We start from the raw sequence: 24,934 nt of genomic DNA, 5'->3' as shown, positions 1-24,934 counted from the left end.
TCCTGAGAGAAAAACCACAGGCCAAATCAGCTTTGCATTGCATAACAATGCTAGACTTGGTAATCAATAACACAAACACACATCCATAATGGAGTGCACAGCCTGCACATGGAGAAAATGTCTCAGCAGAGGCCAACCACATCACAATGGATGGAGCAAACCACCAGTGGAGATCTGTGAAATGCATAAACAAGGAGCTATTGACGATAAAGGCCTGCGTCAATTTCCAGCCATCAAACACTTCGCTAAGCTAACAGCTTAAGTCTGGAATAACATGCAACTCTGAAAAGCTTTTCACACCCAAAAATGTTTAGCCCAGGGTTATCAGTGGCCCTGAGTAAAGGCTTGTCCCAAACTAATTTAGCCTTCTTTTACTATTTAGCCAGCAGCACAGTTTCAGTCATCTTTTGTTCATGCACATGTGATAGCAATTTTGGCCCTTAGCAAAGGTAAACTTAGCCCTATGTTAATGAGCGGTGGCCATAAGGCTGAGTTACACCTTCAAAGTCAAAGAAAGTTTTAAAATGTGGTCAACAATGTGTAACACGGAGAGCAAAAAGCTGTGTGTGAAGTTATTTTAACTTGGCTCTTTAATGATCAAATCCTCTGTGTGCATGCTAACAGCTTTTGTTGGGTACACCTCACAGACAGCCTTTCATTCATTTTTTTCTCTGTTTCTTATTTTGGAGGACAGCATTCAACTACAGCCTTCATTTCATTTAGTGCAGAAAAAACATCTAGAGCAGACATGTGCAACAAATTTAGCAGCTTTCTGTGGTTGCATAGCAACAATGTTAGCTTCAGATAACAATCTTTATCCCATTGACCACAGGGTGTTTGAAACCAGTACTAATCAGCACTGGAAACATTCAATCTGTTGCCTCATTTCTTGTTTCTCAGCCTCTAATCTCTGTGTAGTTGTAGACCCAGGTTCCCCTGATTCTTACGCCTGAACACAGAGGTGTTTGGATTACAAAACAAAAAGAAGACTGTACAGTCAGTGGGATTTTTTTGGCTGTGAGCTGCCTTTGTCTTTTTTATTTTTTGGTGTCACAGTTTTAGGGTCCTATAATGAAAAGCTGCCATTGTGTTTGTTTACCTCCTCTTCATCTCTCAATGTGACATTTGCCAGAGATGAGTCACCAGCAGAAAACACTGAGTTTGTCTCATTGTCACAGATATTTCCCTCTTGAGTGTGTCTCATTCTCACCTCGTTGGTGTTCCAGCGATGGCGCTCCTTGGGCAGAGAGGAACATTTTGGCAGACACTCCAGCAGCTTCTTAGGAAGGTAGATCTTCAACTGTCCAGGCTCATCTGGGGCAGAATGGGAGGTGGAGGAGGACAGGGGGAACAATAAAAGAAGATAAATGAGAGAGAAGAAGGAAGTGGAGAGACATTTTTCAACAGACACTGGTGAGAGGAGAATACCAAAACACTGCATCTATTGGACGTGGAAGAATAAATCATACATGTAGCAAATGTTAATTTTAAGACGCTTTAATGGCCTGATGTGACCATGAGCAAGTGAATTTGCCTAGGCTATGAAAGACTTCATCCAAAAAGATTTGAGCTTCAAAACAGGATCCCAAACTATAAAACTGGAAGAGCAAGTTACCATGAGTTATTTCTAATTCTATCTCATCTTTATGTAAGTTGTGTCATTGCATCTTACTCACTCACGAATGATTCACAATGATGTTGGCAAGTGTGGTTGATGGGTTTGTCATTGTAGGTAAATGGTATAAACAACAGTTTGGTGAGTAGTGCCAGAGGGAGTGTCGCTCTTTTTTGGACAGCAGGTGGAGGTGCACACTTGCACCTGCAGCCCACCCAGGGACAGGTTTGGATTAAGAGGAGTCCATTATCACACATTAACAGTGCATAAGTAACAATGGAGGTCAATCACCTGGGCATCTCTTATCCCCTTTAAAAGCAGTGCTCTCCCCACAGTGTTATACACACAATTTGGTAATGGATTAGAAACTCAAGACAAGGCTCCTCCCACTGTATGAGAGGATACATGACCAGTTCAAAGTTGAAATCAGGTTCTGGACAAACTGAACTCGAGAAAATATTGTCTGTGAAAAACAACGTATCCCATGCTAACCTCAGTTGAGGTAACTTCATCTGAAATATCCTTTAATAACATAAACCTCTTTCCATTATGCCCTGAAAAAGACAGTGTCGCAATTTTCTGTCCTTATTCAAAAACCCCTGACAACCAAAATCAGCAGTGAATGGGTGCCAATAACAAGTATTGTCTGTGTAGCCAAATCAGCCAAAGCTTAACTCAGCTCATTCTCTGTCATTGACCTCTTTTGTTCAAAATGATGAGATTCACACACTCAGAGACATGTTTTTTTTTTTATCACAATAACATATGGGTATGATCGTTTATGTTGAGTATTTTCCACATTTACTTTCCTGTATCTGAAAAGACATGTCAAACCCACAGATCTTAACTGTCATCAAATGCACTTTTCATGCATTCTTAGGTAACAGTTGCTAAAACATCCTGTGCTCAGCTGTTTGTGAAAGTTGTTTATCATGTCAAAAATGTAACAATAGGAATATGACTGGTTTGAAATATTTATATCATATGCAACAGGACATCTTTTTGAAATGGTATTATTATATTGGTTTTAGTCTCTAATGAGATTTGTTTAAAGAGACAAAACATGTTTTACATTTTGTTGGTGTAATATGACATGACTACTGGTGGAATATTGTTGCAGAGCTGCCTTCAAGAGAAAAGACAAAGAGGTGTGTGCTAAGTTTTGGAGAGTTATAAGATTGCACACCACCTGGTGCAGTAGGATATCCTGGGAAACTGTTTCTATCTTACTGACTGCTGTGCGTGGAGAATCACCGAAATACCGAATAGTTGCGAGTGAGGTAAAAAAATCCCACTGCGTCTCAGGAAAATACCACTTCACCAGTGGATAGTGTTCACACAAAGATAGAGCCCCTGGTGTGTATGTGTGCGTGCCTGTTTGTGAGTGTAAGCCCAACGGGTGTGCAGCTCAGAAGTCAAAGAGAGCAAGCACTCAAAGGTTATTGATAAGCATTTGAGTAGAGGGCGTCCATTCATGACTCCCCTGGGAAAATAGGAATTATACTCTACCTGAGGGCAGATGACAGAGTGAGAGGAATAGAGAAACAGGTGGGGTGGGGAGGGGAGGGTCTGAAGGGGAGAAGGAGCGACACAGGAAGAAGATGAACCACAGAGAGATAGTAAATGAGGAAAAAAAATGTAAGGGAGAGAGAACGATTTATAAAGTTAGAAATTTACAAGGACACAAGATGGATCAAGCCAACAAAAAAAAAACAAAGAGAGAAAAGTAGTGTGAATGGACAGGAGAGGGGCTCCGTGTGTGTGTGTGCTGGGTTGGTGCTGAAGCATGTGTGTGATAGTGTCAGTAAAAAGTGTGTTCAGGCACGTATGCTCCCCCTAATCAATTATGCATTTATTAATAGAAGGCCTGAGAAGACAAAATTTCAAACAGCTGAACGGTGCAGCAGCTTAGTTAAACAGCTGAATGGTGCAGCTTAGTTAAAGCCTAATTTCTTTTTTAGCAGCACTCCAGCCGCTCTGCTATGAATGCCAATCAGTGTTTAAACCCCTCCCCTCCTGGCTATACCACCCCCTCCCAATGCTGTTCTGAAGAATTCTCATCAGAGCCTCTCCTTTGAAATATACCAGAACCACCACATCAAACAAGCCCGCTGCACATAGACACATAGACACACACCCAAACACCCGAACACATTCACGCTCATACATGCAAACAGACACACACACACACACACACACACACACGGCCTGCCGATCAAAGAACACACATCACAGTTTTTGTCCAAGAATGGCGTTTTTCACCAGTGACCTTGGTGCTGAAATCAGTTTCAAAGCACACCTTCATGGACACGACCGTCGTCTTCACCTCTTCTCCCCACTGATGATGAATGAAAGACCAACTTTGCAGATTTGTTGAATGCTGATGAGTTTTTACACCCTAAAGGGTTGTATCTTGTATTTGTAACAATCCCAAACCAGAAAATGTGTCCCTGTTTTTGGGGGGGGGGTTTTTTTTTTTTTTTTTTTTTTAAATCTAGCCTGGGTACTGTCGCAATCCTCTTTTCCATCTGTTCCAAACAGCTCTCTGTGGGGCTGTACTGGGATGTGACATGAGGCAAAAACTTCTCTATCCTCTGTGGCTACCCTGGAAAAAGAAACGAGCTGCAACATGGGGGAAAACACATCTTAATATGGAAATTCAGAGCTGTACATGTTTATGTTCAAAATAATAAAACAGTTTCATTACCTGCCTTGTTCCATGTGAGTCCCTCAGCAGTAAGCTGCAAATTCAAAGATCACTCACTCACTTGCTAATCTTGTAAAAAGAGTCCGATCGAGTGCCAAAGCTTGAATGCAAATGTGGGACTGCTGGCTCATTAAGTCCTATAGTGGTGTACGTGCTTAAAAGTGAAAACGTTAGACCAAAGTGAAACATTGCTTTAGAAGCTTATCAAATACCATAATTTAGACTAGAATCACACAGAAGTGCGGCCTTCGACTGATGAATATTTTACCTCATAAAACTGTCATCTCCATATTTAACACAGAAACAAGCTAATGCCCTTGTGAGATGGCTGTCAGTTAATTATAAAACTCTCCTCAATAAAAAGAGAGGAAAATGCTCCAAATGCAACTCTTAACTCCCCCCCCCCTTCTGATATTCGGAGGCGTCAGGGGAAATTTTCCCATTTCCCCCCCTTTTCGGGATGAAATTAATGTGACAGAAAGAAAGGCTCATTGCACAGCAGCCAGAGAGAGGAATGGGAGGGAGGGGGAGATGGAAGGGCAGGAGGGAGCCAGGGCAGAGAGAAAAGAATCGGGGAGAGCATAGTATGGGATGAGCGAGAGTGCAGGATGAGGGAGGGAGAGACGAGCAAGAAGGGGAGGGAGGGAGAGTAGGGGGCGGTAAGGGGGAGGGGGGGGGAGAGAGATGGGCGTGCATGCTAATTTTATCATTCTGCTGATAAACTTTTCCTCCAGTAATCCTCCAGCTGGGACGTGAGAACAGATAGGAGACAGGGATAGGCTCGAGAAGTCTCAGCTCATATTAAACAGCCATCCCAAACACAACTCTCTGTTCTCCTCTATTCTATTCTCTTCTATTCTATTGTTTTTCAGGCGCTCTCTTAATTCTTTATTTGCTGTTATGTGACAGTCTGGCTCATCCCTCTTAACAAAATAAGAGGGTCTGGAGCAGGTATAAAGCCATCTGCTCCTTTTGAAATGAAAAAGGTTTGTGTGTGTGTGTGTGTGTGTGTGTGTGTGTGTGTGTGTGTGTGTGTGTGCATTTCCACATACCTTCCCCCTCTATTCCCATAACCCCCCCCCAGCACCACCTCACTAGTGGTAACGGTCTGTCTACTCCTTCTCACATCTGTTTATTTCCTTCAATTTGTCCCCCGTTCACAGACACAAACACACATACACACAGTGACAGAGACATGCATCTGCGTCATGTCCTCTGAAATCAATAACCAATCAAAGCAATCATTGCATTTATAGTCCCTCTAACACCGCAGCAATCACACAAATGCCAGGGCCACGACCACGACCACATGCACACACGACCATGCAGCGACCCCAGATTACACACTCCATCTCACTTCTAGTTTAACCAGGCCCATTGAGGATTATAGATACATAATGCCATGTGTACAGATTAGGTATGACAATAAACTACTGATGGCCAAAGTAAGCTCTGCCTTCTCTATAGCTATGTGCAGCACTAGTCGTGCTTGTGTGTGTGTGTGTGTGTGTGTGTGTGTGTGTGTGTGTGTGTGTGTGTGTGTGCGTGTGTGTGTCCCCACGTATACTGTACTGGCATGCATGAATAAACATGATGTGTAACAGAGCTGAATTGGAATGACGTCTCAGCAGAGAGACAGAGATAGTGTTTGTTTTGTGTGTGTGTGTGTGTGTGTGTGTGTGTGTGTGTGTGAAGGTATGTGTAAGTGTGGTCTGTAATAGAGCAGATGAGAAGGAGATCTCAGTTCCTGCATCACATCATTCAGCCAGAAGGCTTTTATACTTGCTCCCAGCCACCCAGCACTACAGACAAATCAGTGTGAGGAGTGTTTGTGTGTCTCTTACTGTTGGCGTCAGTGTCGTCACTCTTGGGAGGGGTGTGTCCTGTGTAGCCAACAGCAATCCTGACCATCCGCTCTGGATTTCTTATCTTCTTCAGTCCTTAAGGGAAAGACAGGAGTGGAAAAAAGGGGGAGCAACAGAGATATTTAGGAGTCGCTCCAGACTTTTTGTTTCTTGGCAGTCGTACACCTCACCTCATTCCTCCTCCTCTAAAGCCCAGGAACAAAACTCCATGTGATATGCATGTGGGCTGATCCATTTCATGATCCACTAACTTGCGTCCATTGTGTCCCTGATCGATTGGCCACAGTAGAAACACTGCCTCCATGTGTGTGACTAACTTGTACCCAGCTTTAGTTTCTCTTCTCTCTCTCATCATTTCTCTGTTTCCCTGACCACTGTTGCTATGATACAAAGTAGACCAACCAGCACAGAGGGATATGGTCTTCCATGCTTTATGGTGGATATTGTTCTTATGCCCACTAGTGTACTCTTCTGATCGCATACATCTGTGAGAAAGAGTGGAACGCTGTCTCCTGCCTTTGATTTATTTGGCTTTCCTTCAGTATGTCTGAGGCTTGTTAATTTGTAGATCCTCCCTGCACATCAGCACTAAGGCTCTGATGGACAAAACTATTTCTACTTTAAACGTATGATTCTGTTTGCGTGTGTGGAGGTAAAGCAAAATGGGTAGGGGGATGATTTAACATGTATGTGGTTCAGTGCATGCTGATCAGCCCATGGGCCATCTGTCTCATCTACAGTTCTACTCTTTTCACGCCATGGGACGCGTAATCCCCAGTCTTCATCTTGCCTCTGGCTACACTGTGCATGCACGCATGTACACTTATGTATATGTATGTTTGCGTCCGACTTAAAGTGTGGTACTCCTGAGTATTTGCTCCGAAAGTGTACTAAACTACTTCAGCAGTTCAAGTGACTCCAAAACCTGCCCTGTAGAAATATCTTGCTCAGCATCACTCCCTAGTGGGCAGAGGGGTAAAGTCTCCTCCTGTCTATTTCAGCACCACTGCTAAACAAAGATCAAAAGAATCAAATAACAATAAAAACTGATGTCTAATGCCCTATATCATTGCTCGGGTAAGTTTGGCTCCAAAACAGGAACAGCCTGTCGTCCATGACAAACGCTGCTGTGTTTCGTTTGGGAAGTCAGAAAAGAAGGAAAATTCTTGGAGAAGCCAATCATCCAGATGATGTTTACAAACAAATGTCAAACCCTCTGAGTAAAAAAACAAAAAAAGATTTCTTGAGTCATCAGTTGAGAAGAGGATAAAACTGACATTGTGATTTTGGTCACACCTTTAATTATTCATGAATGAATGAATAACATTATTTTAGTAAAAGGATTTAGAATAGATTCATAATATGACCTGAAACTGACACACACACCCCCTTCTCAAATGCAGCCTTATTCTCACCTTCACTGCCTTAGCAACCATAGGCACACATCCATCCACACCAACCACCACCAACACACACACATACACACACGCGCGCGCGCACACACACACACGCACACACACATACATATACACACACGCGCGCGCACACACACACACACACACACACATACATATACACACACACACACACACACACACTTTGGATTTACTAGATAAAAGCACAGCTGGTCTAGGAGGTTGCTTGCCTGTCAGGCAAGGAAACTTACGATTCAATGGTCTATTTTATGCTTTGAGAGATACAGAAACAGATAAACACACACGCACGTAAACGCGCACACACACACTAACACACACGCACAGAAACACACACTCACTAAGACACACTGAAAGCATCTGAATTCCTTCAGCGTGAACCGCTCTCATCCTCTCTCATCCCCATCCGTTTTATACTAAACGCTTCAAAAGCACTCAGAAAGCAGCTGCTCGGGGGAAACGCTGGCATGCATTGGACGGAGGCAGAACTATCCCAGCTCAGAGCCTACCGACAGGACAACTCTCCTTCCGTTATTTATTTGCTGTCGGTTAACCGTGCTCCACACAGTCACTGGTTCAGCACCAGCGTCCGTGTTTTCAGGACGGGCAAGCAGAAAAGGAAAGCCCTGCCGTTATCTCTCTCCACCACCATGACTCCGTCCCGACATCGCCTCGTCTGAACCCCGAATAGGTGGACTCTGCCACCTCAAATAAAAACCCTTATTTCTCTCTTACCTTCCGGCTTGTTTTCGGCAGCCATTTCCCCTCCGCCGCGCGCCTCATCCCTCCTCCTCCTCCTCTTCCTCCTCCTCCTCCTCCTCGACTCGACCTAGTGGTGGTGGAGGTGGTGGTGGTGGTGGTGGAGGGGTGGGGGGGTGTGGGGGGGATAACGCGCGTGCACAGAGAGGACAGCTCAAGGAGGGGGGCGGGGCTGAGAAGAAGGGGTTGGGGGAGCGAGCCTGCCGCGTTTTGACACACTATTGGACCCAGCGGAGAGGATTGACAGTGGGGATCCGTGATGGTGACTCGCAGAATTGTCCTTCCCTCCGGTTTTTCACGTAGACTCCGCCCCCCGCCCCCCGCCCCCCAGACGTACACGCGCACTCTTCTCAGCTCACTCTCTCTCTCTCCTCTCACGTCACTGAACGACGTCTGTATTCGAGGACACCTTGACAGCCTCCCCCAGCATCATCACCATGCTCATCATCGTCTTCTCTCTCACACACACAACGACGGCCTTCACACGAATTATACATTACACAAATGTGCACACACAAATGCGCACGTTCTTTTTTTCAGAGGCCGTAGACTGTTGCGAAAATGCCATGTAAGGTCGCGTCCCGACACAATTTAAGCACCCCTCGCGAGTGTTAACCTAAGGACCTGCTTAAGAGAGACTTTTTTTTGAAGCGCCATATAGATTTTCGGACAGGCTCGCGCGGTACTCTCTTTGGCCGTGGTGCTGAAAGGACAGCTCCTCACGCGCCCACAGGCTCACTACCTGCTTACTTCAGGCGCTTGTTATTCAATAGCAGCGATGATAGGTCTGGTGTAAACGATAAAATGGTATCTCCTGTTGTTTTTTGCTCCAGGAGGAAATCGCTCATCATGTTATACAGGAAGTGAAGTTTTAACCCAATCACAAAACACTAACTCATACCTTCTTTCCAACAGTCTATTCCCTCATAAAAGTGGGGGGTATGTGCTCGTTTCAAGTCCACACTTTCACTCAGTCCCACGGGGTAGAATATAGCCTTTGCACCAAAAAAAATAAAGTCTTGTGTTTTGCAAGTCTCCACAGACACGCTTCACGGTTAACTGAGGGGTTTAATGGTTTGTCTTCAATTACACATGCTTGGCATGTAAGCCACAGCCGCTCAGGGATTGTTGACATCTATTGAGTTTAGGACGGATGATTTGTAATAAGAAATGTGCACATAGGCTGCCAAAAAAAAAGCTTTACACCTTCAGAGCCTGGTGTCTTTGTTCGTTGAAAAGAATGATGCGGTCTAAGACGAGCCAAAAAGTGAAAAACGTCATTTCATAAAAAGAACAATGCATATGCACGTGTTTTTTTGAACAAGCTCTATCCTATTTGAACACAAATAATTAGACATTTGAGGTATCTTAACAATATCAGCAAAATATTTCTAATGTATTAAAAAACACATCAAGGAAGTAAAAAGTGTCCACATTAAACGAAGGTTTAAGAAGGTGTGTAACTAGTAGTTTACAAAAAGATGACTTCAACCTTTAAGATACTGGACCTTATAGATTCCATAACCGCAGAAAGTTGAAACTCCCCTCATACAGGAGGAAAACATGATTGAATCATTGTTAACAATGACCTGCTAAATGGGTATTGTACACACTCGCATACATTATTTACTTAGACGATGAAACATTGCTCGTCTTCTTTCTCTTATTCTCTTTTGACCAGAGCCCTCTTTCAAAGGACTCTGGTCTTTGAGGTCTAGTTCCCTTCGTGTTGGTCTTAAACTTCACCAGAGGGTGGCGATAGAGCGACTTCCGTTCCAGGTACGACTGACCAATGAGGTTCCAGGACACAGGAGGGGTGGGCGGGACTGGACCAGACGCAAACATGGCCGCGTCCTTAGAAGATGATTACGAGTCGAATAATCAAGAATACTACGCTCTACTCAACGTCAGGAAAGAGGTAAGGTTAATCCAGTTTAACAGTGAAGCTTTGAATGATTACTAACCTTTCACCGTAAGTGTCGGCAGGTGGATTCCTCTTGGGGAAATGGTGTGCAGACGGTGCATCCTCCTTCAGTTTTGTAACGGTCTTTTTCATCTGCACCACCATCCGTGTCTTGATGCTGATGCTGCAGAAGCATGATCGTGCAGGATTGTAGTATCTCTTGACTTCATGCAGGCTGCAAAGGCATTCTAAGCAGGTGCAAAGTTATTGTTTGAGAATCGACGAGCACTGTAACACAGATCAGTTTTCTGACTGAGAGGCCTGACTGGGACTTAAACTCGGACGTTCAATTGAACAAGGTCAGGTCTGGTAACAATACTGCAAGTAGCCTTATACATCAAACATCTTATAGTAGTTGTTTTATGTCAGTGAAGTATTGGCTATCTTCAATTAGTTCAAACAAGTGTACCTTTAGGCAGCACTCTTTTCTCACAGAGATGATTCAAGCTATTTATTTACAACTTTTTTTTCAAACAAATAAATGACCCAAAATGAATAGTTTCAGATTTAGTTATAGACCCCCTGTTTGTATCCATCATTACTATAGTAAATTGTACTAAACTGTTTGTAGGCACAATCATGGGCCAAATAATAATGTAAATGTTCTTATTATAGAAATAACCTTTCATGGCACTTTACCTGACCTCTCTGTTGTACAGGCTACATTGGAGGAGCTGAAGGCCTCTTATAGAAGGCTATGTATGCTCTACCATCCTGACAAACATCGAGACCCCGAGCTGAAAAGTCAGGCTGAGCAGCTGTTCAACCAGGTTCACCAAGCATATGAAGGTAAGGACTTAACACCTCTAGAACCCCTTTAGTCTAAACTTGTATTGTGATTCACCTGACAGTTAAAAACAACAGTGTCACTTTCATGGCAAATCATGAAAAAAAGAAAAGAAAGAAAAGATGCAAACACATAAGATCTGAGTAAACTAGACCATTGTGACTGTCTTTACCCTCAGTGCTGAGTGACGATCACTCCAGAGCCATCTATGACCTCTTTGGGAAGAAAGGGCTGGAGGTGGAAGGCTGGGAGGTTTGTATTCTGTCTAACATAATCCTTTTGTCCTGACGTTGAGTTGTTTTGCTGCTACCCTACACTTACCGTCTAAACGTATCCTTATTACATATATCTTGTGTTAATAATAATGTGCAGATTGTGGAACGAAAGAGGACACCAGCGGAAATCCGTGAGGAGTATGAAAGGCTGCAAAGAGAAAGAGAAGAGAGGAGACTTCAACAAAGAACTAACCCCAAGGTTCTCTAACTCACAACTTCTTCACATTTCTTCATCAACGTCACCATTCAATTATCTCTTGTGTGGGATACTGATAGAAACATTGTGTCTTATAACTCCGTGGGTGGTTTCCACATTCATTTCATGTTACTCACCTTCTCCAGTTTTCTTGATGAATTCTGCCAACATCTCCCCTTTACATCCTCACTACCCAGGGCACCATCAGCGTGGGTGTGGATGCAACAGACCTATTTGACCGTTATGATGAAGACTTTGAAGAAATGCCAGGAGGAGGCTTTCCTCACATTGAAATCAACAAGATGCACATTTCTCAGTCCATAGAGGTACAACAAAACACACACACATTTTAAACACACACTCTTAGTAGCATTAGTAGCATTCTTGGTTTTATCCAGGGTTTTTTTCCCCCCAGGCCCCCTTGACGAACTCGGACACTGCCGTGTTGTCTGGTTCACTTTCTACACACAATGGGAATGGAGGGGGCAACATTAACATGACTGTACGAAGGGTAACGTCAGCCAAGGGATGGGGAGAGGTATGCACTACACAGTACAACACAGTAACGTTGAACATCCCCTTTGTGTTAAACGTTAACATGGGATGATAGAGATGTTGTTGCAGCTGTGTTCCTCTGCAGTAATTTGTTTTGTGCATTCTCCTCTACAGGTGGAGTTAGGTGCAGGAGATATCCTTGGACCTCTCATTGGGTTGAAGGTGTTTCGTAACCTCACTCCACGCTGGTAAGGAGGCTCTGTTTGATACAGGACTGCGACACAAACTGTGAGAACATCTGTCTCTTCAATGTTAATCCACTCTGTCATTTCTCGGCCCAGTTTCTTGACAGCCCAGTGCGGTTTGCAGTTTTCACCTCGAGGTTTGCGACCGAGCTGGTCTCTGATGACAGCACGCCACCTGGACCAGAACACCATGGGGTATCTGCAGTGGCGCTGGGGGCCCAACAGCGCCATGACAACCAGCCTGGTCCGAGACACAAAGAGCAGCCACTTTACTCTTGCTTTGCAGGTACAAATAAGTACAGGCAAGTTTACACTTGCTGTCATCATAGTCATTTTTGTTTTCCACTTCTCAATCAAAGATTTGTTGCACTCTGTATAAATTATCTCCCATAACATTTAGCTTGGTGTGCCTCACTCCTACCTGATGATGAGCTACCAGTACAAGTTTCAGGATGAAGACCAGACCAAAGTGAAAGGCTCGGTGAAGTACGTTTAATGTCTCAAACAACTTATTCTGTTTTCCTAGGCTTCTTTTTCCAAGAACTTTTGAAATGCCAGTTAATACCAGCTGTAAATAGTGCTTGGTATCAAGTGTTTTAGAATGATTTACAGTGATTTCTTTCAATGAAATTTTACGGATATTGAAAGAGAAATGTCACATGATGCACTTTTCTAGAAATTGTGAGGAAATGTTAAATCATGCGTCATAGGGACAAGAAAGCTGTTCATCTTTTCAAATCCAAGTGACGGTGACATTAAAAAAAAAATATTTTCACTTGTGCATGAAACAGGAGAACTTAGTCTCAATGGTCACACGTAACAAATGTACCCTTGACTGTTACGTCATGTGACATGCACAACCTCAGGCCACACCTTGAATTTTTTTAGTGATAACAGAAGTGTATTAACAGCTCTGACATGCGGCATTAAAAGAGCCGCAGGAGATCAAAAACAGTATACACATAAAACACTGCAGGGAAATAAAAAAAAAAAAGTAAAGCCACACATGTAAATGAATACAAAAGACATTTAACAATAAGAGATCAAATGTGAAAATGATGAATTTGTCAAGGTATTAGCTCCTCAGTGGTTTTAATCTCAGTCTGTTTGATTGATTTCATGTCACTGTAGCTGCCTTACTCTTATAGTCTTTGTTTATTTTTGTCTTTCTCTTCAGGACGGGCTGGTTCGGCACTGTGGTGGAATATGGAGCAGAGAGAAAGATCAGCAGACACAGTGTCCTGTCAGCGACTGTCAGCATCGGTGTCCCTCAGGGAGTCACACTCAAGATCAAGTAAAAGCCAAACCCAAAATATGAGCTCATTCCTCGGTGGCTCTCTGTCTCTCGTTATTATCTGACGTGTGTGGATAAATTGGCACCTTTTGTTTCTTTGCAGGTTGGCACGCGCCAGTCAAACGTATCTGTTTCCAGTCCACCTAACAGATCAGCTGCTGCCCAGTGCCGTCTTCTACGCTACCGCTGGACCTCTGCTGTTCTACATGGCCGTCCACAGACTGATCATCATCCCATACTCACGGGCACAGAAACAGGAGTTAGTAAACATGTCCTTCTTTTTTTAAATCATATTGTAACTATGAAAATCATAGCAGAGCATCACAGGAGCTTGTTTCTGATGGAGTAGTAGTATACGCTTTAAATTGCAACACACTTCATGTTGCGTGCATGTGACTCCCATTAGGTAATTGTCGATGTCTACTCTGTTTTTCGCTGCGCTTCTCAGAGAGCTGGAGCTGCATAGGAAGAGCTCAGCCACAGACATCGCCAAGAAGAAGCAGGAGGCAGAGTCTGCCGTGAGTGCTCACATGCAGACACTCTCAAACTGTCTGTGGAGGATCACTGATCATTGTTTCTGGGTTCAGCTCCACTCGTCTCATTTTATTCTCTCTCTTTTTCCGTTTTTTTTTTTTTTTGGTTTCCCACTCCTCCTCCTCCTGCTCCTGCTCCTCTTCCTCCCTTGGCAGGTTCTGCTGATGCAGGAGTCTGTGAGGAGAATCATAGAAGCTGAAGAATCCAAGATGGGTGAGTGAACACTTAGTCACAAACGCGCTCACACAAAGACAACATTAGGGTGGGAAACTGAATATTTTCGAAAGCCTGCAGACAGATAAGACTTGGTAAAAATGAAAAGTGTGAAGTTGAAACATATCTCATGGATGCCTTTAAAAGCATAATACAGCAATGCCTTTTCCAAATTCTGTTTTTCACAGTCAGACCTCAGTTACCTCTTGTTGTCAAAAAAGTGATAGTAAAGGTATCCTTCTTCATAATACACTGTAGTGAAAACATCATAGTGGACTGATGAACTAAATCAGTCATTTAGATTTTAGTTTGGCTCAGTTTGTGGAGCAGGCGCTTACTTAGTGCAAATTCCTTTTTTCATCTGGTTGCTTTAAAAGTTTTAACACATGTAAGAATGGATTGTTTATTAGCGACATAGAATAAATATCCAGCCAACACAGTAGCAGGCTGGTTACATGAAGACACTTTTAACTTAAAAAAAACCCAACATGTTATGTTCTGTGTAGGCCTGATCATCCTGAACGCCTGGTATGGAAAGTTTGTGTCTGACACCAGCCAGAAGCAGGAGAAAGCGAAGGTGATCGACGTCACTGTACCTCTGCAGTGCATAGTCAAAGACTCCAAGCTCATCCTCACAGAGTCCTCGAAGGTGCGTGGGTTTACGTGTCCCATTCGACCACCTACAGATCTGCATGCGTACATCAGTGTTCTTTATGTCTTTCTGTCGGTTCAGGCCGGACTGCCGGGATTTTACGACCCCTGTGTGGGAGAGGAAAAGAGTCTGAAATTACTGTACCAGTTCAGAGGTGTCATGCACCAAGTCATCGCTGCAGACACTGAGCCACTACGGATACCCAAGCAATGTGAGTATGCATTAATATAATGTAGATGTATGTACATATATAACAGATCACAGTATTTTGAATGCGTCCATGTTAAAATGATTATTTTTTCTTTTCAGCACACAGACTTGAGTCTGAGTCTTAGGAGCCTAGCGAATGTTGGAGCAGCATAGATAAAAATAGACTCTCTAATCGGAAGCATCCCAGAGTGGAGAGGACACATCAACAGTACGTCTTTTTCTCCCCTCATGGTATTAGTGAACCTGTGTATCCAGTTTCTCCACTCCTCCCTTCCCTGTGGGCCAGCTCCGAGGTTCAGTACCATGCAGGAGTGGGCTCAGGGTTTCTACAAGGTTATCACCCTTCGTGTCTCTCGGCTGCTGCAAGTGCAGACTCCTGAAAACATAGTTATATATGCACTACAAAGAAGAAGTGATAGTCACCACAGGCACGGGGGATCATTCCTGTTGATGAAGAGTGAAAGGTGCGCACAAAGAGTTAAAAGATATTTCTTAAGTCGAGCATATACAAATGAGCTGTTCTGTCGTTTTATTCCATATCATTGTAGTCTCTAGTCCTGTGTTTGTGTCACCCTGTTTGAATCTAATAACGTCATAACATACGAGTCGTTACACTAACTCGTGCGAATGCTTAGAGGAACACTATGCAGGATCATCTCTCAGTGAACCCCGTGGCTGAACAGGGATGGGGATTTTTTTTTTTTTTGTTTTTCCCTTCAGTCACATCTCTGCTGCCAGTCAGCAGCAGTGAACCGGTGCTCAAAAACTTGTATCTGTGATGGATGAGATGTGTGGTTTAGGGAGGAGTTATACACGATAAAGATGTGCTTTGATGGTGACATCCCCAACCAATGTGAGACAGGCTTGAACTCTTAAAACAGACACATATCTCCAGGCTGGCATTAAACCTTATAAATTGTTCATTATTTAGGTAAAAAAAAAAAAAGCTACAGTACATGTGCGGAGGGTATTTCACGGTTGGGATGTTAGCTCTGGAGGACATAGATAAACATTTTCCCTCGTGAAGGTTGTGTTTGCTGCTGACAGTAACTTGTTTCCGGATGTGACCTGAGCCACCCTTAAGCTTGATTTATTTGACTGATTATGGCACATTGGCGTTTATATATTTCATTTTTATTGTTTGTATACCAATCATGTGCCATGTATTTAATTTGATATTATGTGCCCCACTTTTTAAAAAATAAGTGCCACTGTCACTTGTTATTACCAAGTCTATGTGGTTATCCAAACATTAATTTACCTGCACTGTAGCTTTTGTTATTTTATCAGAATGGTGAGGTTGACATGAAGACATCTAATTCAAACTATTGCACTTTCTGATTCTGATCAGATTTATCGTTATTGCACAGGAATTGTTTTTTTCTTTTTCTGCTTCAGATGCACATTGCTTTTTTTTTGGCTGTAAAGGAGAACATGTGACAGAGGAGTTTTGATGGAGAGACCCTGTCCTTGGCATGAGGGAATCCTGGAAGACATTCAAAATCACAACTACGGGATGCAAATAGCATTTTATCCAAACACAGTGGTAATTTAATCAAAATCCAGTTTTAAACCTATTAGATGTCATGAAAGAGCTGCTGGACCAGTGTCTCATACTGTGCTGACTTTATATGGTTGCAATAGACCCTCAAGAAATGAGGGTCAGCATTAAGATGGACATGTTGTCCGAGTGAAGAATGCCACTCCCTGTCCTTCTCTGCAGTGAGATCCTTAACAGTCTTGGGTTTGGGTCCCTTTTAAATCAGCAATTTTGCACTGCTTTCGTCTGTACTATGTGTTTGTCTCAAATGTTTCAAAGTATTTGGAAGGTCAGCTGGTCACCTCGGCTCTGGTGCCACCATGAGGCCAGCAGAAAGACTGCTATCCTGCTGTTCAACTCCGACCCCCACTGAACCACACCAGTATGTATTGTATGTTTGAGGAGCCTGTTTTCTCTGTCCTGTAAAGATTACAATAAATATGAAGCTCTTGATTCTTGTCTTGTGCTGACTGAGTGGCCGGTTGGGAAATAAAAACAACTGATATTACCAAAGATGAAAAGTAATGTGTTAAAATGGTAACTCTTTATTTACAATAGTTTCACAGAAACAGTTTGCACCACAGTACAGACAACGCTTTCTCAATAAGGGGATAGGACAACCCGGGATCAGAATAAACTGCATCACAATGAGCATTGTGAAGAATAATTTACACCGATGTCTTAAAGACGCACATAAAAACTTGACATTTTTGTCAAATTTCGGGTCGAGAAACGCCTAGAAAACTTTAAACCTGGATGCCTGCTGGGTACCCACACGTTAACCAACATTTGTAAATAACAGAAGACAAGTGCAGAGATGAGCTTAACCATTTTAAACTCTCAGAAAGTCTTGTGTATGTTACAAACCAAACATTCAGTGTGTGTGTGTGTGTGTGTGTTAGTACTTCCCTGTCCAAGTCGTTGATTCTGCATGGTTAAATCCCTCCCTGGACTCAGATATCCAAGGCTAAAACATATCACTACAGTATGGCTTTTATATAATCAGAAGAAAAAAAAACAGCAGATGGCACATGAATAACAGCTTAAAATCTTTAGTAATGTGCCTTAAAAACATCTTCCAAATAAACCTGCTGCATACAAAAGCAACTATTTACTGCTGTCAAAAGGTGAGAGATGATGAGTTTGATATCTGCTCTTCTGATACAACCTGTCAAGAGACGTACGAAATACTTCCCAAACCATTCCCATGGTATTTTAGCAGACAATCACGTTTCTCTATCGTACAAGTGACCAATAACCACCAGGGATTTTAGCTGAGGTGACTCATAGCAGCACAAGCCTTCACCCTTACACAGTGTAAACCAGTCAGTCAAACAAACACACGTGCATGCATAATTCCAACTGGAGAATCGTACTCAGACAGCACTTGTCCAGTTAAAAAAAGCTTTTAGTCACCTCTACAGGACGGTCATAAGTTCCCTTCTGTAAATATGCTCCTCTCTGAAAACTTGAGCATGAAACTGTTGAAAACAAACAAAAAACAATCGTGTTCATGAACATTGAAGTTGTTCACGCCTGTCAGCAGAGACACCGGAAAACGCTTTAGGGAAACCAACTGGAGATGTTCTGATAACATTCACTTCTCCAGCACATGTGAGATCAAAACACATCATCTTTATTAGTGTTGGACAAATACTGAGTGGTGACTTTTGGCTAGCTTCGACGATCGTTGAACTTACTGTGGGATTTTTGATACCATCACATGATAGTTGGCATGGAACCCAGTTTGTCTTTGCAGCTTTAAAGCCGTAGGTAGTAAGCATCAATGCTTTGTGGAATGCTCTGTCTGAGAAAAGAACATTACACACGTTGGAGCCTTTTAAATAATGCTATCTGTTCAGATATTTGCAGCTCAATGATACTGCATTTTAGGAAAGTATCGGACTGATTTTTGTCCCGGGATTAGAACATATCCTAAAAGACTTTAACTGACAACTTGCATGCTGTCTGTCTTTTTTTTTTTTTTTGTAGGAACGAACAGTTATTTCTTCTGAAACAATTCTTAGAAACAGAAGTGTGGTAAAGTAAGAACACTGTTTTCTGAACAGTAAAGTGTGTCGAAGCTTCACGTGTGGCCAACTGAACCCTAATATTCAGAGGAGTAGCTTAGGCTGGAAGACAGTCTGTGAAGTCGAAGAAAGAGAACAAGAGCTTGTTTCAGCTGTACAGGCTTAGAGCCTCAATAGTATTTTTCCATAAAGCGTTAAATAAAAAACAAAACAGGAAATAGTTGAAGCAGATACATACTTTACTCTTTTTCCTACATTTTTGTTCTATTGGATAATACCTCAGCTTTATACTATAGCACCATCTGAAGCAAGTAACACAGGGCTTGACTCGTTTTCTCATTTTTAACGGTTATTTGTCTAACATTGACAGGAGGCCCGTACAAGACAAGCTAGTTTAAATCAAAAAGACATACCTAACCCAGTGACAGATGGTCAGATAGATATTTCTTTTTTTTTAAAATTGGGAAAAAAGTGCAAACTGTCTTTCCCATAAATCCCCAAAATGCATCATAGAGGGTGGCAGTTGTGAAGGGGTTTCTCTCTACATATGGCAGTTCAAATGTTTCCAGTGTTCACGAGACGCAAAGTCTAGCCGGTGCAGTTTTCTGCTATGCTAATGTCATCTACAGACAGACAGACATCCATTCAGTGATTGCCTTACGCACAGAGTCTGTAGGGAAGCAGAAACAAGCCTTAGGAAATCTAAAATAGCACTCAGACTGTTTACAAATGGGATAAAGGCTTGGGATAGGTCCACCAAAGTGTCTATAGAAAATGTGGCTGACCATGAAGGACAGACGGGTGCAAGACCTGAATTTGAGGGAGGAGTCAGTCCAGCAGGTGCGGGGGGAGGGGAGGGGGAGGGTTAAGAGCTCAGGGTTCAGCCAGTCAGTCAAGCAGATGCTTGCGTGGGCCTATTCGCGAGCGGTGGGAGCGACGGGTATCCGTGTTTCCGTGCGTCTCTCGGCAGCTCTGGCACACATATGTCTCTGGCACGTGGCTCTTGCGGATCTTGGCACACGACAAGTGGATCCAGGTGTTGCACTTGTTACACTCTATCATGGCGCGGCCTGCAAAGGGCTTCATGCAGAAACAAGTCACTAGGTCCCACGAGTCGTCGTCTGAGGAGACAAGGAGAGAGAACATGCTAAGTTTAGCTTTACAGTTGACTGCACATCTGTATGAGTGTGTGACAAATATAAATCTTGATTCTTGGTCATTAGAGTGGTGCAAAATAAACGACACAGAAACATATTGAGAGAGAGAAAGAGAAGCTGTGGTTGAATAACCAAAAGATGAAGAAAGAGTAGAGTGGTAAAATAAAGACAAAACAATATGATTATTTTAAAGGTCTACAGTTTTGTGTGAAGGTGCAAGAAGGAGTTTTTTGTTTTAATTAAGTGCTCTCCACCAACAAGAAAATCGAAACACAGAAAGAGGCTTGACAGACTGTCAATTAAAACAAGGGTTTAGCACTTCATGGGACCCAGGGCTTATAATGTTATTACCATGGTATCAAAACAGCTATTGATATTGGTTGATTTTTACTTTTATCAATTGACATTCAAAATTGGGGTATTGTGAAATTAGATAATGGTAATATTAAATCAAAAAGATTTGATTTTAATTTGATTTAACAGACATTTATTCCAAGTTTCAATTTTTTAGTGAACCACATAGAATTGCAAAGTATCACACTTGTAACAATAAACTTATGTGCCTTTTTTTTTTTTTTTACCTGAGTCTACCATGATGTCTTCATCCTCTCCTGATCCATCTTCGTCTCGGAACACCACCTGCTTCCCCTGACGGAACACTGTTCTGCTTCCTGAAAAGCCCTCCACCTTCTGTACCTTTACTACTCCTTCCTCCAGGTCCTGACCTTCCCATGATTGGCCCTCATCGTTGGGCTCCTCTTTGCAGAGGGCGGGACTATGTAGACGCTGGGGATGGAGGGGAATGCTGATATCATCTTCTGGCTCTTCTTTGATCATTTTGCCAACGAAGGACACCGGGTACTGCAACTCTTGGACTGTAGACTGAGCCTGCTGAAGCACGCCTTCCTCACCACCTGAATGCTCCCTTTCCTTTCTCCTTTTCTTTTTCTTCAGCTTGTCAGCTTTCCTGCGGTCATCTGGGTGCAGGGTGGTAAATGTGTGCTTCAGGGAAAGAAAAAGAAACAGTGGGCCGTTAAAAGGTCTGAAGGTGAAGACTTACTGTAAGACCAATGATGTTATGTCAAATGTAATCCACTCACATCTTTCTTGGTGTGACTGGACAGTGTGGCTCCTGGCTGTGGACGTTTCCTGCTCCTGTCCTGGGGCGCCTTGAAGGGCCGTTGGGGACAGGAGGTTGGGGGTCCAGGTGTCCAACCATCACTGTCAGCTGTGCTGCCTGTGCTGTTGGGGGGGCTGGAACTACTGCGCAGTGGAGAGTCCTGTAAACGGTGGAGAAGTAACAGTGAGTGAAATCAGGCAGATAAATGACTGATTCAAAACATTTGCGATAGTTCTTTGGTGTGAGAAATGCCCCAGTTTTAACAATGCAGCAACGTAGGTGTTATACATCTATTACTAAGTAATGAAACTGAATTCAGATGTGAGAGAGATCTTAAAAGGAAAAATACTAGCTTATACCTGAAACGATACATTTAACAACTGTAAAGAATGTAATGAAAAGAAAACAATTACCGTATTTTCCGCACTATAAGGCGCACCTAAAAGCCTTCATTTTTTTCAAAAGCTGGCCATGCGCCTTATAATCCGGTGCGCCTTATATATGGATCAATATTGAGCCGCAACAGGTCTCGCAACTACGGTAAGCAGCCGCCGACTCAATTTTCCCCCGTAGAAGAAGTAGTGCGCGATGCATGCTGGGATATATAAAACAGCGTTTCATTTCCATTTGTGTGTTTGTGTAAAGACCCTGAAATGGCTCCTATTAAGAGACACGCTTACAACGCAGAGTTTAAACTCAAGGCGATCAGTCACGCAGTAGAACACGGGAATAGAGCAGCAGCGAGAGAGTTTAACATTGTAACGGTTCATGTTGTAAAGTCAGTAGTTGATTATGTGTTCATAATTCCGATTATGTGGAGAGTCAGTGAATGCACCAGCGAGAACGTGTTGAGCGGCTGTATGAGAGAACGCTGGGGGAGAGAGTTGGATTGTTGCGGCAAGTTATGGTTTTGTTCTCCACTGTAAACGGCGTGGTCACGGCCGACAGTGATCGGGTTATTAAAATCTGTTATTTGAACACTCGTCGTCCTTTAACGTCCGTACAGATGCTACAACATTAACGAATCAATGGTGCGGAAGTGGAGGATGTTTTGTTAACATTCCCTTTAGCGCAGCACCGTCCAATGGATGCATAACGTAACCCAAGCCTCTACGGTAGCGCCTTATAATGCGGTGCGCCTTATATATGGAAAAAGTTTTAAAATATGTCATTCATTGAATAATACCTTATAATACGGTGCGCCTTATAGTGTGGAAAATACGGTAATGTGAGAAAAGATTACAATGTATCTCTATGGTTGTTGTTGGGTGAAAAAAACTGTTGGTAAAGGAGGCTTTAAGTAACAGTTTGTTCATTCCTGCAAACTAGACAGGAAGCCATTTGTTGTACTTAAAACAGAGTTGCACATGAAATCGTTTATACAAAAGGGAGTATGCTGTATATGCCACATGGATGGTAAGAAAAGAACTGAAGTTAATCTGTAACAGAGGGGTGTGCTGAAACCAAAACAAACAAAGCCAGGGAAACAACAGAGAAAAGAATCTGTTTCAGATAATCTCATTGTCTAAATCTGTTGCACACAGAGGATGCAATAAGCGGAAAAAGAGTCAATGTCCCATATCAGATTTTCAATCCAGTACACAATTTGCTGAGGAGGCTGAATATAATTTAAGAAAAAGTAGTGTGATTTACTTGTAAGAACAGTGTGACCATGAATGGTTTCACTTCATCTTTTCCAGTCGATGACTTCTGTCAACATAAAGTCAGGACTTCTCGAAGGTAATGTAATGTGTTATTGTGTATTGATTACATCCATGTCTTCAGCGAGTGCATTGATAGCTTCAGGATTTCACTAAGCATAGAGCAATTTTTTTGTTTATTGATATGTCTAGATGCTTTTTTTTAAATCTATGTTACCGATTATTTAGTAATTTCTACTTTAACAAATCTTTTATTTGACTTTGGTCCTCAGGGTTTATGAGAAGAGTATTAAACTTAAAAGTCTGTTTAGCTCAGAAACACAAGTACAACACGCTGTATCCTTGTTTACTCACCTCGTGAGGATATGGGATGTAGCCGGCATAGGCCAAGACAAAAGTACAGAACTTGTTAAAATCCTCTACAGTCCTCCTGTATGGCGGACTGAAACCCTGCAACACCAAACATGAGCTGCATCAAACTTTCACACATCCTCCTGACATGGTCTGCACAAACACTCAACGCTGGAGGCTTAATACATCTGAACAAAAAAATACATATTACCACTGTAACACAAACATAGGCCACCATAAAAACATTTTTCTTCTGGGCTCATCACTGAATACCAACCCCCCACCGAGCCAACCTCAGCTAATGTTAGCTGCGTCGACGAGCATCTCAAATCAGTAACTCACGCTAACAGGCTAGTTGGTGGATAATATGGGTGGAGTTTATCTAGTAAACAAAACTATCTGGTCACGACCAAATCAGAATTAAAAGCTGGCAAACATTCATCGAGAGCCATTAAAAACCAGTGTTAATAATCTGTTTTTACTGACAGGTGAAAAACAAGCAGATTGCCTCATTGTGATGCTAAGTTAACCACTGTTAGCAGTGTTAGCATGCACCGCGATGATGAAGGAATGTTTTCTTTCAGCTCACTAACAATCTTCACAGTGGTGTCGACGAGGACACTGACTATGCGGCGTTTTGGTATGGAAACGCGCAGGTCTAAACATGATGTATATGAATGCTAAGCGTGTAAAACTTATTTTATTTCTGCACCAGCTGCTAACTACATGTCAACACAGCGTCGTGTGCTAACACTCAGTAATCAGCAGCTGCTACATCGTGTGGTGACAAGTTGACGTTTGCTAACACTTAGCTATGCCTGCAAACTACTCACTGTACAACAGCTCATAAGCTCAAAAACAAACACTTACCTCCGTTTGAAATGCATTAGATGTCGATGGGTCGATGTCGCCCATCTTTATACAGTACCCGACAACCTGGCGTTTTGTTCCGGTGACAGACGACAGAAACTGGACGATTCGATGCGACCGTAAATACGATGGAGGTTTCCTTCTAGCTTGTCATGCTACATACCTGTCGTTATTATGACTAACGTTAGTTCAGCTCAAAGTGGAGTCAACAGTGTCCACTCAGCGTGACAATAACGTTACTAAAACCGATGTCAGAGCCGGTTCAAAGTTCTCCAAAACGTGCCTCCCGTGACTGTTAAATCTTTGTTAACGCCACACCAGTATTTCACGCCGAGCAGTCCGGTAATGTCTCCGTCTGATCCGGTTTACTGTCTGCTCCGGTTCACGGCTGTCACCAGCTGCCTGAGCGGGGTTCGTCTTTTTCTTCTTCTACTAAAATCGGAGCAGCTAGCTACTGATCACAGCGGCTCATTACCGCCCTCCGTTGGCATCATAGACTGTAGTTGGCACATACAATATTCAGTGGCTCTCTTCTCGACTTGTAACCTGACTGAAAAAATATCTATCTATCTATCTATCTATCTATCTATCTATCTATCTATCTATCTATCTATCTATCTATCTATCTATCTATCTATCTATCTATCTATCTATCTATCTATATACCAACTCAATTGCAGTTTTTATGCACTACAATAGAGAAATTATTTGTCATAAGATATTTGCTCCAAATCAACACAGACATCTTTATTAAAGGTGAAATATTACTTCTTCAAAAGCTTAAATACACCTTCATTTTCTAAAACGTAAAAAAAAAAAAAGAAAAAAGCGGCAATATTAAAGAGCAATTCAATCTACTGAGGAACTTTCAATCAAGAAATTGAAGCAGATAAAAATTGTATTCTTATTTTGTTTTTAACCACTAAATCTTTTGACAAGATACTGTCTGGGCCCCTTATATT

The 24,934-nt window shown here is 42.6% G+C and overlaps 3 protein-coding genes across 6 annotated transcripts in view; 1 reads left to right on the top strand and 2 right to left on the bottom strand.

Moving 5' to 3' along the window:
* The window catches only part of LOC306822340 (calmodulin-binding transcription activator 1-like), a 50,819-nt gene extending 42,337 nt beyond the window's left edge, over window positions 1-8,482 (bottom strand). For all 4 annotated transcript variants that reach the window (XM_079341296.1, XM_079341294.1, XM_079341297.1 and 1 more), the window contains exons 1-3: window positions 8,356-8,482; window positions 6,167-6,262; window positions 1,211-1,314 (exon numbers count right to left, since the gene is read on the bottom strand). In XM_079341296.1, coding sequence (XP_079197422.1) covers window positions 1,211-1,314; window positions 6,167-6,262; window positions 8,356-8,380 — 225 coding nt within the window. In that variant the 5' untranslated portion in view covers window positions 8,381-8,482. The remainder of the gene's footprint in view (window positions 1-1,210; window positions 1,315-6,166; window positions 6,263-8,355) is intronic.
* A 1,602-nt stretch (window positions 8,483-10,084) lies between these two features.
* LOC306822345 (dnaJ homolog subfamily C member 11-like) lies at window positions 10,085-17,236 on the top strand. Its single transcript, XM_079341309.1, has 16 exons — window positions 10,085-10,297; window positions 11,002-11,131; window positions 11,308-11,381; window positions 11,502-11,603; window positions 11,798-11,926; window positions 12,016-12,138; window positions 12,270-12,343; window positions 12,437-12,626; window positions 12,741-12,826; window positions 13,518-13,634; window positions 13,738-13,893; window positions 14,083-14,152; window positions 14,324-14,381; window positions 14,888-15,030; window positions 15,115-15,244; window positions 15,343-17,236. The coding sequence occupies exons 1-16, from the start codon at window positions 10,172-10,174 to the stop codon at window positions 15,366-15,368; spliced, it is 1,734 nt and encodes a 577-aa protein (XP_079197435.1). The 5' UTR covers window positions 10,085-10,171; the 3' UTR covers window positions 15,369-17,236.
* Window positions 17,237-17,305: 69 nt separating this feature from the next.
* phf13 (PHD finger protein 13) lies at window positions 17,306-24,420 on the bottom strand. Its single transcript, XM_079341323.1, has 5 exons — window positions 23,973-24,420; window positions 23,106-23,201; window positions 21,071-21,250; window positions 20,552-20,972; window positions 17,306-19,934 (listed from the first exon to the last, which is right to left on the bottom strand). The coding sequence occupies exons 1-5, from the start codon at window positions 24,015-24,017 to the stop codon at window positions 19,702-19,704; spliced, it is 975 nt and encodes a 324-aa protein (XP_079197449.1). The 5' UTR covers window positions 24,018-24,420; the 3' UTR covers window positions 17,306-19,701.
* Between the last annotated feature and the right edge of the window lie 514 nt (window positions 24,421-24,934).

Source organism: Symphodus melops (genome assembly GCF_947650265.1).
Source record: "Symphodus melops genome assembly, chromosome: 4".
In the NCBI taxonomy this organism is placed as follows: Eukaryota; Metazoa; Chordata; class Actinopteri; order Labriformes; family Labridae; genus Symphodus; species Symphodus melops.
This window is presented reverse-complemented; position numbering and strand designations above follow the sequence as displayed.

What these genes read in the sequence shown, in the direction of transcription:
- phf13 (XM_079341323.1), bottom strand. Translation starts at nt 24,017, where the DNA reads ATGGGCGACATCGACCCATCGACATCTAATGCATTTCAAACGGAG. An exon ending in ACATCCCATATCCTCACGAG is followed by an intron (nt 21,251 to 23,105) that starts GTGAGTAAACAA and finishes CACCGTTTACAG; the next exon opens with GACTCTCCACTGCGCAGTAG. An exon ending in CCAGTCACACCAAGAAAGAT is followed by an intron (nt 20,973 to 21,070) that starts GTGAGTGGATTA and finishes CTTTCCCTGAAG; the next exon opens with CACACATTTACCACCCTGCA.
- LOC306822345 (XM_079341309.1), top strand. Translation starts at nt 10,172, where the DNA reads ATGAGGTTCCAGGACACAGGAGGGGTGGGCGGGACTGGACCAGACGCA. An exon ending in AACAAAGAACTAACCCCAAG is followed by an intron (nt 11,604 to 11,797) that starts GTTCTCTAACTC and finishes CTCACTACCCAG; the next exon opens with GGCACCATCAGCGTGGGTGT. An exon ending in ACTACGGATACCCAAGCAAT is followed by an intron (nt 15,245 to 15,342) that starts GTGAGTATGCAT and finishes TTTTCTTTTCAG; the next exon opens with CACACAGACTTGAGTCTGAG.